Genomic DNA, 14113 nt, shown 5'->3' with positions numbered 1-14113 from the left:
TAGTTTCAAATGTTTGATTACTCATCTTGAACTCAGGAGCATTTTACAAAAACCCATCCAATCAAATGTCACAGTACAGAAGCTGAAAACACTCTTCAATTTCTGTTTCACTGTAGCTAGGAGTGACACTGCAGTGTAAAAACACTCACATACAAGTAAAATTCCTGAATTCAAAATTTAAAGTATCAAAAGTAAAAGTTCTAATTATGCTAAATAGAATTAAATCTTAATAAAGTGACATATTAACAGTACTAGAGTAAGAATTATAACAGTTTGGCTCAAAATCTTCCTGCCATGATGCCACTGCCTTCAGATATCTTCATCAGAGCACAAGACATGCTGGATAGTGTAGGCCCAGCAAAGCAGCAAAGCCCCCCCCCATGCCAAAATGGTGACAGAAAGTTGAAACTGAAAACCAGTGACACAAAAAAAACCTGACAGCATAAATAACTGTCACTGAAAAAAATGCACATGAAGAAAAATGTTTGAAGATTGATACCGAAAAACATCATAGTGCAAAAAATAAATAAATCTAAATTAAATAATATGACTATAAAAGTATAATTTCTTTTAATTCCCATGTTTACTTCTCAGTTCAGATTTTGTTTTCTGTGCCAAAATGTAATTATCAAGGAAATCCATCCAACAATCCTCTCTGCTCTTGTTTGTGTACATCCACCATCTGACAAATAGTGTCTCATATTTGCAGATGTATAGGTTTCACAGTATCATGTGCCATTACAGGAATGCTCAATGTCTTTGTGGTTAACGTTTCAGTCTCGTGCAGCTTGAAGCTCGGGTGCCTGATTGCACGCATGTGTTTATGTGTATCTTGTCCTGTATTCAGTAACCATTACTTGACCACAAACATAATGGACCCACTTAAGAAATGACAGTCCCTAGGAACATACATCTACGCACACACACACACACACACACACACTCACTCTGTCGTTACATCATTACGTTATCTTTTCAACGTGAGAGGCAATAATGCTGCTAGTGCTCATGAGTGTATTGAGAAGTGGTCATATCATATGTCGCAATTATCCCATCGTTGTCAATAATGCCACAGTTTGTGATTCATCACGGTGCATTTACACTGAAGGGTCTTATAGGGCCTGTAAGTATAGAGTCAGATTTCTTTTTTCTATACTCTTGGTGTACAGAAATGCGACAATTGATGTTTAATGGAGACCAACTGATTGTATGGTTTTCTCTGAGAGCTTACATTTAAAGATTTAGATGTTTTCACAGTGAGTTTTAAGAAACCGTAAAAGTATCTCAGTTGAACTTGAATAATGACAGTAAGTACTTTTCAAATTGATTATAGTTTTTCAACAAAACCTGTATTTGTTAACTATTTTCCCGGCTAGACTGAATATTAAAACACATTTTCTCTTCATGGATTATGAAAACTAACTAAAATTTTGGAGAAGTTGTAGACCCAACATTTGTAAAAACATGATCTGAATTCTGAATAACTGGTCATAACTGGTCGGTTTTAGATCATACACATGCTTCATTGGGATTAATCCTAAGAGAGGAATGAAGGCAGCCATTAAAAGATGCACAGCAAGATGGTCCAGAAACCTGGTGGATTGTGAGTGGCACTTCATAAAGGTTAATTGGGTGATGTTGAAGCCAAGAGTATAATTTGATAATTTAAGGAATTATGTAAAAGATTATTATTATTATTATTATATTTTTATGGATTCACAGTCACTGATTTTTAGTTCAATCATTTTGTGGCGTGCAGGCACTTTTACAATTAGCTGATTGTCAGAGGGAGCATCATACTCAATCAGCCAGCTGATCAGGATGTAATAAATTGCAGGTCAGGTAGTATCAGCTGGTATATAGATAGATGAGGAGCCATAAGTGACAGTCACTCTTTTGGTTATGTAGCAATATGGTGTTTTGACTGCTTGAATCTAGATACTTTGAGTTCATTTTTTGTCCTTTAATTTGACGTGTCTGCTCCTCTTTGATGGGTAAGAAAGTTTCTTTGTTTGTCAAGAGGGCTGGAAAAACGTGACCGAAGTGACAGTGACAGTGTTTGAATGCCAACAGGAAAATAAATATACAACAAAAAGGAATCATGGCCTCTGTGTGTTGTTTAAGCATGTCAACCAAAGATGCAAACCAAAAAAGGGACAATACGCTATTGGAAAGTTGCAACTTTAGGTGTCCCTTTGTGTGTGAAATGTTTCTCTGTCCTCCAGTTGTTTCATTTCTCCTTCTGACTTTCAGTCTCTACTATTTTTACTCAGTCAGCCTGGACACCTGCATCCAACCCACAAACTGTAGACAGTTTAAGGCCAACCATGTTATTCAGTGTTGTTTTTACAAAGATCTTTTTAGACTATAATCTGTCAGCCTTTTAATAAACACTGTTACAAAAAATGACAACTGCATTGTATCATCATAATTTTAGCCTGCTGTTAATGTTCATTCTTGTTTTGGCTCCAAAACATGATCAGACTTTGCAGTATTTGACCATATTTAAAAAAAAAAGTTGAATAGCTTTATTACAGTGTGCCAAAATAATGTAAAAATCTAATATTACCATAAAACAGGTCTGCTGATTGATTTGTGGTATCACTCACAACAAGCTAATACATCCAGAGACGTCAATGGAACAGTAAATCTCTGATGGTAGATGAATATATATTGTATGACGCCAATATATTGTCTTTTCACCCACCTCAACCTTCTCACATATCAACAAGTCACTAGGAACATTTTCAGAGAATTCAACAGCAAGATTACGCGCAATAATAATTAAAATAATAGCCTATCTTTAGGCCTTACATACTGTTCAGGGTCAAATTTAACCTTTGACCCAGTATGGCAACAGTATGAACTATAAATCAGTTTGAACTTGATACAAAGGATCCAGATGACCCAGAAATGAACATATAGGCTTGTGTCTTGTGTACATAACCATTTTGATTTGGTTTTTATGTCACCTTCTGGACACCTGACCAGAATTTGAACCAATATTGTCCCAGTCACAATAATGTTTGCTGATCATAAAAATAAACCAAGCAAATAAGCGGATAACACACAAACTAAAGTTAATAAAGCTTAGATATGTGAACCTTAAAATGCTGTGAGAGAAACATGCAGGTTTGTGGATTAGAGTTCCTCTGAGTCTTGAACATATAATTGAGACTAAGTAGTAGTGTAACTTACTTTGGATAAAAGCATCTGATAAACATCAGAAACCTACCAGGAGTAAGTCAGAAATGTGTCTGGAGCACATCGATGTATGAGATTGTTGCCCGTGTGTGTGTGTGTGTGTGTGTGTGTGTGTGTGTGTGTGTGTGTGTGTGTGTGTGTGTGTGTGTGTGTGTGTGTGTGTGTGTGTGTTGTCAAATGCACATCACTGGAATAAACCAGAGATGGAAGGAGCAAAGAGGCATGGGAGATGGGGATTTGTGGTGAAGGGAAAAGAGAAAACGAGGGAGGGACAGAAGAGACACTTTTCCTCGTACTCATTTGAGTAAAGGAAGGGGAGGTCCAGTTCTTGCCATAAAGCAGTTAAACAAAGACAGCGAAAGGAGAGGAGGAGAAAGACAGTGAGGTTTAATCATCGAATATGCAGTGAAGCAGCTGAGTGCACCACGTGGGTGAAGGAGAGGAGAAATCCTGCCTCCACACTTCCGAGAAGGCACCAGTTGAGATCAGGAAGGAGTTTCACTTTTCCCTCAGACTCAGGAAGACTTGATCCATCACCCCCCAACTCTCACTGACAGGCAGCTATGGTGTGGGGCTGCGTCACTGACTTCTTCACCTATGAGACCACCAAGTCTGTGGTGGTCAAGAGCTGGTCTGTGGGCATCGTCAACCGGATCGTGCAGCTGTTCATCATCACATATTTTGTCGGGTCAGTGTGTGTGTGCATATTCTTTTTAATAATTGTGATGTTTTGTTACCAGTATGTCACAAGTTTGATTCTTTGTGAAATTTTGTGGTTTTGAGGGATTATTGAGGGATCGGTAGTACCCAAACTACAAAAATATTTTTTCACTTACCTCTCATGGTTTCCAGCTAAATAGATGTAGTTTGGTTTTATTCAGTTTTGGTATATCCATTTCTCCTGTTGCCCCAATACAAATGATTATGTTATGTGATGGGATGGGAATATCATTTGTGTTGCTAAAACAAAGAAAAACTCACTGGCAGCTTTAATTTTTTGACTCAACGTCTCAGTGACTTTGAATAATCTGTCTGTAAACTGGTTTCCTTGGTATTTATTTTTTGTAATTTGGTCTTAGATTTGAGAAAAAATATCTTTACTGGCCCTCTCTGTGTGTCTGTCATTCAGTATGTCAGGCAATCTTTACTCTGACTGCCAGAAGGGGGAGACATAAGTCCCACACTCAGACTTTATGGTTCAATCAAAACATATACATGAATATTACAGTTTGTAAATTAATTATTATCTTTTTTTTCAATGAAAGAAGGCACATTTTAAGCCTGAATATGGGAAAATAGATTTACTTTAAATGCGTGAACAGTTTCAGATGTAATATATTCTCATTATACTCTTCGCTAGTTCATTAATTTATCTTGTGCTGCTGTTAATTCAGCTTAGTTGTATCCTCTGTCCTACAGCTGGGTCTTCATTTACGAGAAAGCATACCAGGTGTCCGACACCGGCATCGAATCCTCTGTGATGACCAAAGTAAAAGGCTATGGTTACCATCACAACCGTGTAATGGATGTGGCCGACTACGTCTTCCCTCAGCAGGTATGCGACTCTGATAACCCAGTCAACCCTCTCACAAAAAACATGACCTATGACCTTTAATACAGTCACTGTTTTCAAATGACCAGAAGTTTTGATTAGGTAAATGTCAGGTGTTGAGCTTTCGCTGAGTTATCCTATCAGACTACATGTAATCTCCTTGTGTTGAATTCAAGGTTTGTGAAGCATCAGAGTCAGTTTCTGTAGTCAGTTTGAGTCTTTTTATTCAGTAATACACTGAGCCATGCTGACATTGTATAGTATTACAAAAACATGTGGTATACCATAAATGTTCTGCTGTGTTCTAAGGGTGCAGCTGTGTTCTGCATCATTACCAAACTCATCCTCACCGAGAATCAATTCCAAGGAAAATGTGCAGAGGTGAGGACACCTTCAAATCATTTTTCTGCCTTTCTTTACTGGTTACCAGTGAGTTACATTGAACACTTTACATTTAAAGCTACTTAGTCTGAGTTCAGAATCAGATCCTCAGGCAGGACTGTTCTTTTTACTGATTTGAGACTCAAGGTCTTTTATTTTTCATTGTATTATTGTATTAAAGGTGTAGTAAGTGTTTATGTGTGTTCCAGGTATTACTCATGTTGTGGGGACTTGATTACACAGACACATTATGGGGACTCAACTCTTTTTTGGGGATAAAAAACAATTTCTCATAATGTAAATTGTTATATTTTAGGATGAAGTTGTGGTCAAGGCCTAAAGTAAGATAAGGGGAAGGGTTGGGCAAGCAGTGGCCATGGTTAGGCTCTCTAGGAAATGAATGTAATTCAGTGTAATGTCCTCTGAATTGATGGAAACACAACTGTGTTTTGTGTGTGTTTTAGTCTATGACACAATTTAGTTGTAACACAGATGAAGACTGCGCCTCATATTATGGGTCCTATCTTTCTAATGGTGAGTTTTCTTCTTCTTCTTCTTATGTCATTATTGTAGACTAAAGAGGCTGAGTCATCAATAAGTTTAAGGTGTCAAGTTTACGGTTAAATCTGGAAAAATCTTCAGGCGCTCTTGAACAGCCAATATCATTGGAGGTATCGGTGGCCTCATTTAGCTAAGTCTCCTTTATGTATGTCTGGTGGACAGTTATTACAGTTCTTCAGCCAAATGTGCACCGCTGCTTTTTTTTTTTTTTTTTTACTGCTGCAGCAACCTTCATTTTTTAAAGTTTGAGTTGTTTCCGTTTATCCTTTAAGTCAGGTTCAAGGCCTTATGCCACATGAAAAAAGGCTCTCAAATGTGAGGCAAAACTTTCTATTGGGCTATATAATGCAAAATAACAAAGCATATTTTTGATGAATAAAATATTAATTTTGTTTTTACAAAAGCTTCAAGAATATCCTCTAAACTTCAAATGATTTCAATCATACTTTAAAGTGTCAACAAGATTATGAAGCTTTAGCATCTTTCCAATTCTTCTGTTGGTGTTGGGTAGGGGAAGGTTAGCAGTATAATAAACTGTCAGCCATGGTGTCATTCCTGATGCTATCACCAGATAGCTCCCAAGAAATGAAGCCAAGCGTGTATTTTTGGTCATTATAACATTATTTCCTGATCAGGAACCTTAGTTTCTGTGAACACTTTCACTTTTGAAAACTATTGATTGTCTGGTACCTCATCTGGATCATAGTAGATTCTGATGACTCTTATTACATCTGTGTTTCTGCTGGTGTCATAGCTCCCCCTATCCGTGCTGTAACAGCCATAGCGAGTTTACTCTGCTAATCAGCAGTGGTTTAAGGGGTGTAATCGTGAAATATTGGCGTCAAAGTAGCAAACAAAGTCCCATCACAGGTAGCAATTAAAAACCAGCAAGTATGGTGGATTTTACTACATTCACACACTCTGCAATAGGCATAACGTGACACAACTTTTCACCTGTGTGAGCATTGCAGATACACTCACGGTTATAGCCACCAATGTGTCTGCCTTGTATTTGTTTCTGTTTCAGCACAACTTCTCCTTTCTGTCTTTCTTACACAACAGGTGTAATTACGGGTGTTTGCCTTAAAGAAGGCAATGACTCCAGGGGCCAGTGTGAGATTGAAGGATGGTGTCCAGCAGAGAAAGAAACAAAGATGTGAGACTTACACACACACAGATATGCTCATGCACCAGACAGCATTTCCCTGAGTAAAAGCATTAATTCTTATCCTCACCCCTCGTTCTGTCCTCAGCAAACCAATGTTGGATGTGAAAAACTTCACAATCTTCATCAAGAACAGTATTCGCTTCCCTCTCTTCAATGTCATTAGGTAAGTTGCACACAGACACAAATACATACCTTCACAAACTTACTCAGATGAGTAGAAAATACATAATAAGGACACAGTAGAGGATTGTCATAATGACTGCATAAAATCTTTCTCTCAGAGGAAACTTTCCATCCACAATGACGTCTGCAGAAATCAAGAGCTGTACCTACCATCCAGAGAAGAGACCCTTCTGCCCCATATTTCGTGTAGGCGACGTGCTGAACTTCACCGGACAGACTGTGGAGGACCTGGCAAACAAGGTCTCCTCCTTTCTCCTCAACAATTCCTTCACCTTTCACCTTCATATGTTACAACTGCACAGTGGACTAAACACAAAGTGACGTCATTTTCACGTCAAAAGTTTCAGGTCTACATTATAGACATTAGAATAAAACCCTTCTCACCTTCCTTCTCCTTTTTGACCTCATGAAGGCTGCAAATAAAAAGCTGTTATCTCTTTAATGACCATATACTTACAGCTATAAAGCCTCAATATGTGAGTCTTTTTTCCTACTTTCTTTTTTTCAGGGTGGAGAAATAGGAATAAATATTGAGTGGAAGTGTAACCTGGACTTGAACATCGAAAAATGTGTACCTAGGTACTCCTTCACTCGACTGGATGCACCATTTGCCAAAAATGCTGTCTCCAAAGGCTTTAATTTCAGGTAGTGGGGTCCATTCTTTGCACCGATTTCTCTCATTTGCTTTGGCCCTTTTCTTCCTCTTTTTCACTTTTTATGTCTTCTCCTTTGTGTGCAGGTTTGCCAAATATTTCAAGACGGAGAACGGGACTGAATTTCGGACACTTCATAAAGCATTTGCAATCCGGTTTGACGTTATGGTCACCGGCAAAGTAAGTTGTGTTTAAATGCAAATGGGAATTTGCGTGTGTGTTTGTAAGTACGGCAGCGTATTGCTGCTACGCCAGGAAAATAAAAACAGGATCAGTATCATGTTATAACATAAAACGTTTCACGTTATAACATGATAGTTTCTTGTTATAACATTAAACTTTTCATGTTATAACGTGATAGTTTCTTGTTATAACGTGATAGTTTCTTGTTATAACATAAAACTTTCATGTTATAACATGATAACGTAAATGTTTCACGTTGTGGGAATGAGGAAACGCTGTGTGGAGAACAGATTAATTGAGGAATATGGCTCATTTACAGGATTTGATCAAGTTCTACTTCATGCTTGGGTTGAAACATGGCGAGAATTTGAAATTTGTGAAATAATTATAAACATGTGTGTGATATGTTATAAACAGTTTCAAACTGGAACAGAAAGGTACTGGAGTCAGTTTGGCAAGAGAATACCTCAAAAATCTACATCCCCACCTATAAATGTTTGGAATATTTTCATCACTATTGCTGAAAATGCTGAAAAGAGACTGACAAAGAGCCATTTGTGGAGACTCAGAGTCATATTTATTTGGAATATAAGGTATTGACTTGTACCCCACCGAAACTGCCTACATGTCTTCGTCTTCTTTCAGGCTGGAAAGTTTGACACAATCCCAACACTGATCAACCTTGTAGCTGCCTTCACCTCCATTGGACTGGTAAGGACTTTAAATAAGGCAGAGGATGATAAAAATGGTTAGTCTTGTGGTCATCACTCTGCTTTCTGTGTTGGCAGGGTACGGTTATCTGTGATGTCATCTTATTGAACTTCCTGAAAGGGGCAGAGCAGTACAAAGCCAAGAAATTCGAAGAGGTTTTTCTTTTATGCTTACACAGTTGTATGCAGTTTGACTAATAGAAAAACAACAGTAGTGATGTAAGAAATATTTATAATTTTTGTCCAACTATCTCTGTCTCTGTCTCTCAGGTGTCAGAGGCTCAGATAGAAGCATCTCTTCCTCAGAGCCCAGAGACTCCACTGTCACTCAAAACAGGTATCAAGAGCTCCTATGACTCTGGAGCCATTTCCCTCTCTACCTCTGACCAACCTATCTAACCTAAACAAAAAAGACCAGAAGCAACCTGAAGAAATGGACAGTCCTCTTCCTCTCTCTCTCTTCCGCTCTTATTGACTGACAAGAGATTCATTATACCTTTTTCTAGATGTTAGGATCAGTTTTAGTTTGTCATATATTTGTGAATATGGGTAAAGATGGACAATGTTGCTGCCAGCTGCACAATTTCACAACTTCAAGTCGAAGTCAGAAGAAAGCATCCAACAATAAGTGGCCTTCTGGTCAGCAACAATGAAAGTCCCCAACGAGTAGCCAACTCTTTACTCTTTAATTTAGATTAAAGCTCAGTTGACACTACAGTCAATAAAAAATATTTTATTGTAAGCAGTTTCATTTTATGAGACATTTTACAGCATTGTTTCTACAATAAACAGTAAACCCCTATAACCTCCTGTTTGTCAGCCAAGATATTACAGCTGAATCCAACCCCCTTCTCAATCCCTATTAGCTTTGCTCAAATGAGCCAGAATTCGAAAAACATGTTCAATACTTAAAACAGAATAAACTATTTGCATTTTGGAGCATTTGTGTTTGTGCATTGCATTCACACATACATACATCCTGCCTTTCCTCTCCTTCTCACACTCATATCAGTACAGAAGAATCTTTTAATGGTGGAAAGATACAGTGTGATGTGTGTTTGTGTGTGTGTGTTGTAGCAGTGGGATGAATGAGTGTGTGGTTTGAGGTTTACAAATGGGCCATTATTAGTCTACTTCTGGTCAATGATGCACAAAAGGAGATCGTGCAGACTAATGGACTAATGTAGTTTATCCCTTTTGTGCTGACAGTCCAAAATAACATTATCATTGTTGTAGCTGTTTATTTCTCTGCTTCACTCACATGCACAGTTTCATCTCAGACATTCATGTAAATCTCTGCCACACACATACTGTACATTAATGCACAGCCCACACCGCCTCCACAGCATATTAATCTTCCTGTGTCACATCCCTCGTTTAACGTCTGACCAGGGTCGGACTGGGGGCACTAATAGATCAGCTAAAGAGCATCCTAATGGCTCTGACAGTGATTTACGAAAGATGATAGCTGTGAAGGCAAGCCACAGAGGAAATGACAGCAGTTAGCTACAAAGTTTGACGTAAATTTAATCACGCAAATCAATATAAGGCATGTAATGGAAATGATGATGATACCACACAGTACCAGAAAGTACTCCAACTCTCTGAATGCCACTTATGCTTCTCTTCAGACCACGGCATTAAAAGCCAAACAGAAGTAGATACCTGTGTGTTTATGTAGATGCACAGAAATGTGAAAATAAAGAAATTAATATATATATATATACATTATGTGACTATAATAACACAGATTATGTCACTTTATGTATATATAGCTTACTTGGATAATGAGGTAGCAGGATTCTTTTATATGTCGTCCAGTTTTTCATCTAGAGAGAACTTTTTCTTGTTCAGGATAATAAAATGGTAGGATGATAACTATGAAGGAATAGTTCAACATTTTGTGGTATACTTTAATTCACATGCAGATTTAAATGAGAAGATTACAACCACTCTCAACATGAAAGGAGTTATCTATCTTCTCATCTGACTCTCCGCAAGAAGGACAATAAGCACATTTCACAAAAATGTCAAACTATTCCTTTAATGTTTGACTGAACCTTGTAGATCCACTGTTTCCCGTGCTGCTACACCCACACACAAGCATCACTGCAGCTACAGGCCCAGTGTGCAAAAACGTAAACAGAGGCTGAAAATATGCTTCCTCATAATTGACGACCGATGAGAGCCCCGATGATGATGATGATAATAGTAATGACTTTCAGAGTAAAGAAGTACTTTCAATTAATAGAATCAGCACTTGCAAGTTCCTCTCTATGTACAGCAAGCAAAAACCGCTGACAGTCAGCTCAGGTCTCTTTCCTCTTCTGAGGTTAAGTCCCAGAATGCTCAGGGAACCATTAACAAGAGGATATGGAGAGAGAGTGACGCTGGTTTTTTCCAGTGTGAAATTGAAGGGGAAGGAAGGACAATGCACTGCTCTTATAAAAAAGCTGTAAAACATTCCAAATACTAGACTAAACACTGATTCAGCTGATGTGACACTGGCAGTATATTATCCAATCCAGGATAGAAAAAGTCCACATACATTGAAACTGACTGTTTTTGCCTCAACATCATGGACTTATACATATACATTCAGCCTCTGGAGTAGCATGGAAGGTCTGACAAGTCACTTTGATCTTTTTAACAACCGCTGCTGAAGCACCCAAGCAGTGTAATACTAAAATACTCAATATTTGATTAAGTGCTGGTGTGTGGCCTGGAGGGTGACGGGGAGCAGAAAGTCCTGCAGTGGTAATCCTGTCAGCAAACACCTTCTGGCGCACTGCAACACACTAATCTTAACATGGTATCCAAATAAAATCTTTTCATTATATATCTCTCAAGACAGAAAGACAATATTGCCTTGTTTCAATGTTTCACCTCATTTAGTCACTCCAGTCACTATCAGTGCTTCTTCCCCATGTTCTTCCTCTTCAGAGCTAGTATCCAGGCAGAGAGAGCAGGTCGGCGTGCTGGTGCCACCTGTTCCTCCACTGCTGCGGGCTCCACCTCAAACTCCTGCTCTATGATAGAGTCATCTTCTGCTACCGAATCCTCCTCTGAGTCTGTAACATTCATATCCAGCTCGGCCTGTGGTGCTATAGTCATCACCTGCTCTGAAAAACGAACCCGACGGTTCTCCTCAACTCTCCTCTGATCCATAGGAAGGAAGAATGGCGTAAAAAAAAAGGAAAGAGGAACAGAAAAAGACAGAGGAAGAAGTAGTTATAAAACTTTTAAGATGACTTTCATAATTCTGCAGTCTTATATTTGGTTTACGTAAGATTGATCACTCAATATTTCAGTAACATTTCATTTTACGTATAAGTTTTACATTACAAATGAAATTTACAAGGAAAATTGAGACAGTGTTCAATTGGTACATTTTTAATTAATCAATTACTCTTAATCTGTTATACTTTGGTTTCCTGCATAGTCAGATTTATCTACAGGCAAACTTAAATAAAAAAAAACGATGTCTCAAAGACATTCCTATTTTTCTTGAGTAGAATCAAATTGCATAGTTCTTTTTAGGAAATTATAAAGAAACTATTCAGGATTACAGAAAGTGTTACCAGTATTTCAAAAACAGACGATTTGATCTAAAATTACACATTATTGTGCAGACAAGCATATAAGAATGGACAGAACTCAAGCACTGTCTGTCATTTAAAATTTCAAACCACAAGGAGGCACTGTGGGGCACAATATCTTACCCACAGTATCTTACCCTTTTTGTCTGCGTCTCCATTGAGGACTCTGAATCCTGAGATACGGAGTGTTTGAGGACACCTCGAGGTGCGGGACCATAAGGAGTGAAAGAAGATGGAGAGAGTGATAGAAGAGGCGGGTTTAGAAAAACGTTATCATGTTGTGACTCTCCTGTGTCTGCCATCACGTGGCTGCTTGGTACACTTGGTGAGGACGTGGACCCCTCTGTGAAACAAGGGAAAAGAGAGAGCCTCAGTTATCTATCAATAAAGCACATATTTGGTCACCTGTAATGCCTGAACCTCCACAAATGAAGAGCATTTAGTTGTTAAGAGCATTTAGTTGTTCTGATGCTTTTCCATCACCTGTCATCTCAGCTGAGCGATGCTGTCTCTTCCTGTTGGAGTGGACTCTGCTCTTCAGTGCTGGGTTGTCCAGAGTATCTGCAGACTGCAAACAAAGACAGATTACAGGGAAATCAACACAATAATGATTTAAAAAAACAAGTTAAAACATCATATAAAAAAAGCAAAATTTAGGAAAGTGCTTATGGGTACTTTAGGCTTTCATGTTGATGTTATTGTAAATTTAAGGTAAAGGAATGTAATTTCAATCTTTTCTGGGAAAATAATAAATTAAGTGATATCTAACCTCTACAAAGGAAGGAGTTCTTGCTTGTCTTCTCTCTTCAGATTGCATATTTAATTGGGTATGACCATGCTCCATTGGAACATCCTGAACTGCATCATGTTTTCCTTCCATAATGCCCATGCTAGCCGGCAGGAAAGCATCAGGAGATATTTGTGCCATGCGGAAATCTGAAACTGGTGACAACTTGCTTCCCCTGAGATCCCACTGGTTGTTCCCACCTCCTTGTTGGTTCAAAATCATAGAGGATTGACCACTACTATAAGGATTATGTGTAATTTTGGGCTGGCTCTGTTGCTTTTTGGATGACCACTGACTGGCTGAGACGGTGGGTTTTAGGAACTTAGCCCACTCTTGACCCGTGGTGATCTCCTCCAGTAAGCTGAATGAGCCAAGGCCAAACTCGAAGTCATCGCTAGATCTGAAACAAGAGAAATAGCTGTCAGTAAACTCAATGCAATCACCTTAGCCTCAAAATTAGAATAATATGTACTAACTACTACAAGTATAATCAAGTCAAGTATTTTTTTTATTATTGCCAACACCATAAAAATGTTTTTACGGTCTTAACCACATGTGACATCTTCTACACCCTTGATATTAATAACTTATGGTCGTGCCTTTTGATATTATGTGTTCTTTACAACATGAAAAGACCAAAACCAATAATGTGACATCTTAAAACACAAATGACACACTGGGTGACATGTTTGCCACAAATATGGGCACTGCAATTATTTTTTTAATGGAGGAAATATGAAATATGTATTAATCCACAGCAGAAAATAGTGCCCAACAAAAACCTCAACACTGTTTACTCCTGTTTGAATGACTTTTGCTATAATGACAGTGCCCAGCTGTTTTTGGGAGATTATCGAGGCTATTTAAGTATTCAAGCTATATATTTGTGACTCATTTTTAAAGATTTACATCTCCATTAGGATCAAATGGGCTGGTGGTTGAGGGACACAGACAGGGTAGGAAAGTAGTAGTATTGAGAGATGGACTTAAGCATTGTTGGTTTTGATCTTTCAATGGGATTGGTTGACTATGATGGGGAGAGCATGCGTTTCTTTCAAATGTTAAATATATTTACTCAAGTCCATTTTACTACAATTGTGTTTTATGTCCATTGTATGCTATTTTATGCTTC

The 14113-nt window shown here is 38.2% G+C and overlaps 2 protein-coding genes across 3 annotated transcripts; one reads left to right on the top strand and one right to left on the bottom strand.

Moving 5' to 3' along the window:
- The first annotated feature begins 3767 nt into the window (after positions 1–3767).
- Positions 3768–8994, top strand: p2rx3a (purinergic receptor P2X, ligand-gated ion channel, 3a). The gene is made up of 12 exons (XM_053323875.1): positions 3768–3892; positions 4624–4759; positions 5066–5137; positions 5602–5671; positions 6761–6854; positions 6952–7029; positions 7148–7289; positions 7558–7694; positions 7789–7882; positions 8531–8596; positions 8674–8751; positions 8866–8994. Exons 1-12 carry the CDS (start codon positions 3768–3770, stop codon positions 8992–8994), a joined length of 1221 nt encoding a protein of 406 aa, XP_053179850.1.
- On the bottom strand, positions 8588–13050 carry zgc:113229 (uncharacterized protein LOC550612 homolog). 2 transcript variants are annotated; one of them, XM_053323885.1, is made up of 5 exons: positions 12964–13050; positions 12678–12762; positions 12332–12537; positions 11482–11754; positions 8588–8709 (listed from the first exon to the last, which is right to left on the bottom strand). In XM_053323885.1, exons 1-4 carry the CDS (start codon positions 13036–13038, stop codon positions 11506–11508), a joined length of 615 nt encoding a protein of 204 aa, XP_053179860.1. In that variant the 5' UTR covers positions 13039–13050; the 3' UTR covers positions 8588–8709; positions 11482–11505. The 2 variants fall into 2 exon arrangements, with proteins under 2 accessions (XP_053179860.1, XP_053179859.1); XM_053323884.1 differs by lacking the exon at positions 8588–8709 and having other exon boundaries at positions 10980–11754.
- Between the last annotated feature and the right edge of the window lie 1063 nt (positions 13051–14113).

Source organism: Scomber japonicus, chromosome 8 (genome assembly GCF_027409825.1).
Source record: "Scomber japonicus isolate fScoJap1 chromosome 8, fScoJap1.pri, whole genome shotgun sequence".
Taxonomy (NCBI): domain Eukaryota; kingdom Metazoa; phylum Chordata; class Actinopteri; order Scombriformes; family Scombridae; genus Scomber; species Scomber japonicus.
The sequence above is the reverse complement of the archived record's forward strand: the minus strand, read 5'-3'. Positions and strand labels throughout refer to the sequence as shown.

Bases quoted from the DNA above. Each gene is read 5' to 3' on its own strand.
- p2rx3a (XM_053323875.1), top strand. From the start codon at position 3,768: ATGGTGTGGGGCTGCGTCACTGACTTCTTCACCTATGAGACCACCAAG. The intron at 3,893-4,623 runs GTCAGTGTGTGT...TCTGTCCTACAG, and splicing joins ATCATCACATATTTTGTCGG to CTGGGTCTTCATTTACGAGA. The intron at 7,695-7,788 runs GTAGTGGGGTCC...CTTTGTGTGCAG, and splicing joins TCCAAAGGCTTTAATTTCAG to GTTTGCCAAATATTTCAAGA.
- zgc:113229 (XM_053323885.1), bottom strand. From the start codon at position 13,038: ATGGAGCATGGTCATACCCAATTAAATATGCAATCTGAAGAGAGAAGA. The intron at 12,763-12,963 runs GTTAGATATCAC...CTTTGTTTGCAG, and splicing joins GAACTCCTTCCTTTGTAGAG to TCTGCAGATACTCTGGACAA. The intron at 12,538-12,677 runs GTGATGGAAAAG...CTTGTTTCACAG, and splicing joins TCGCTCAGCTGAGATGACAG to AGGGGTCCACGTCCTCACCA.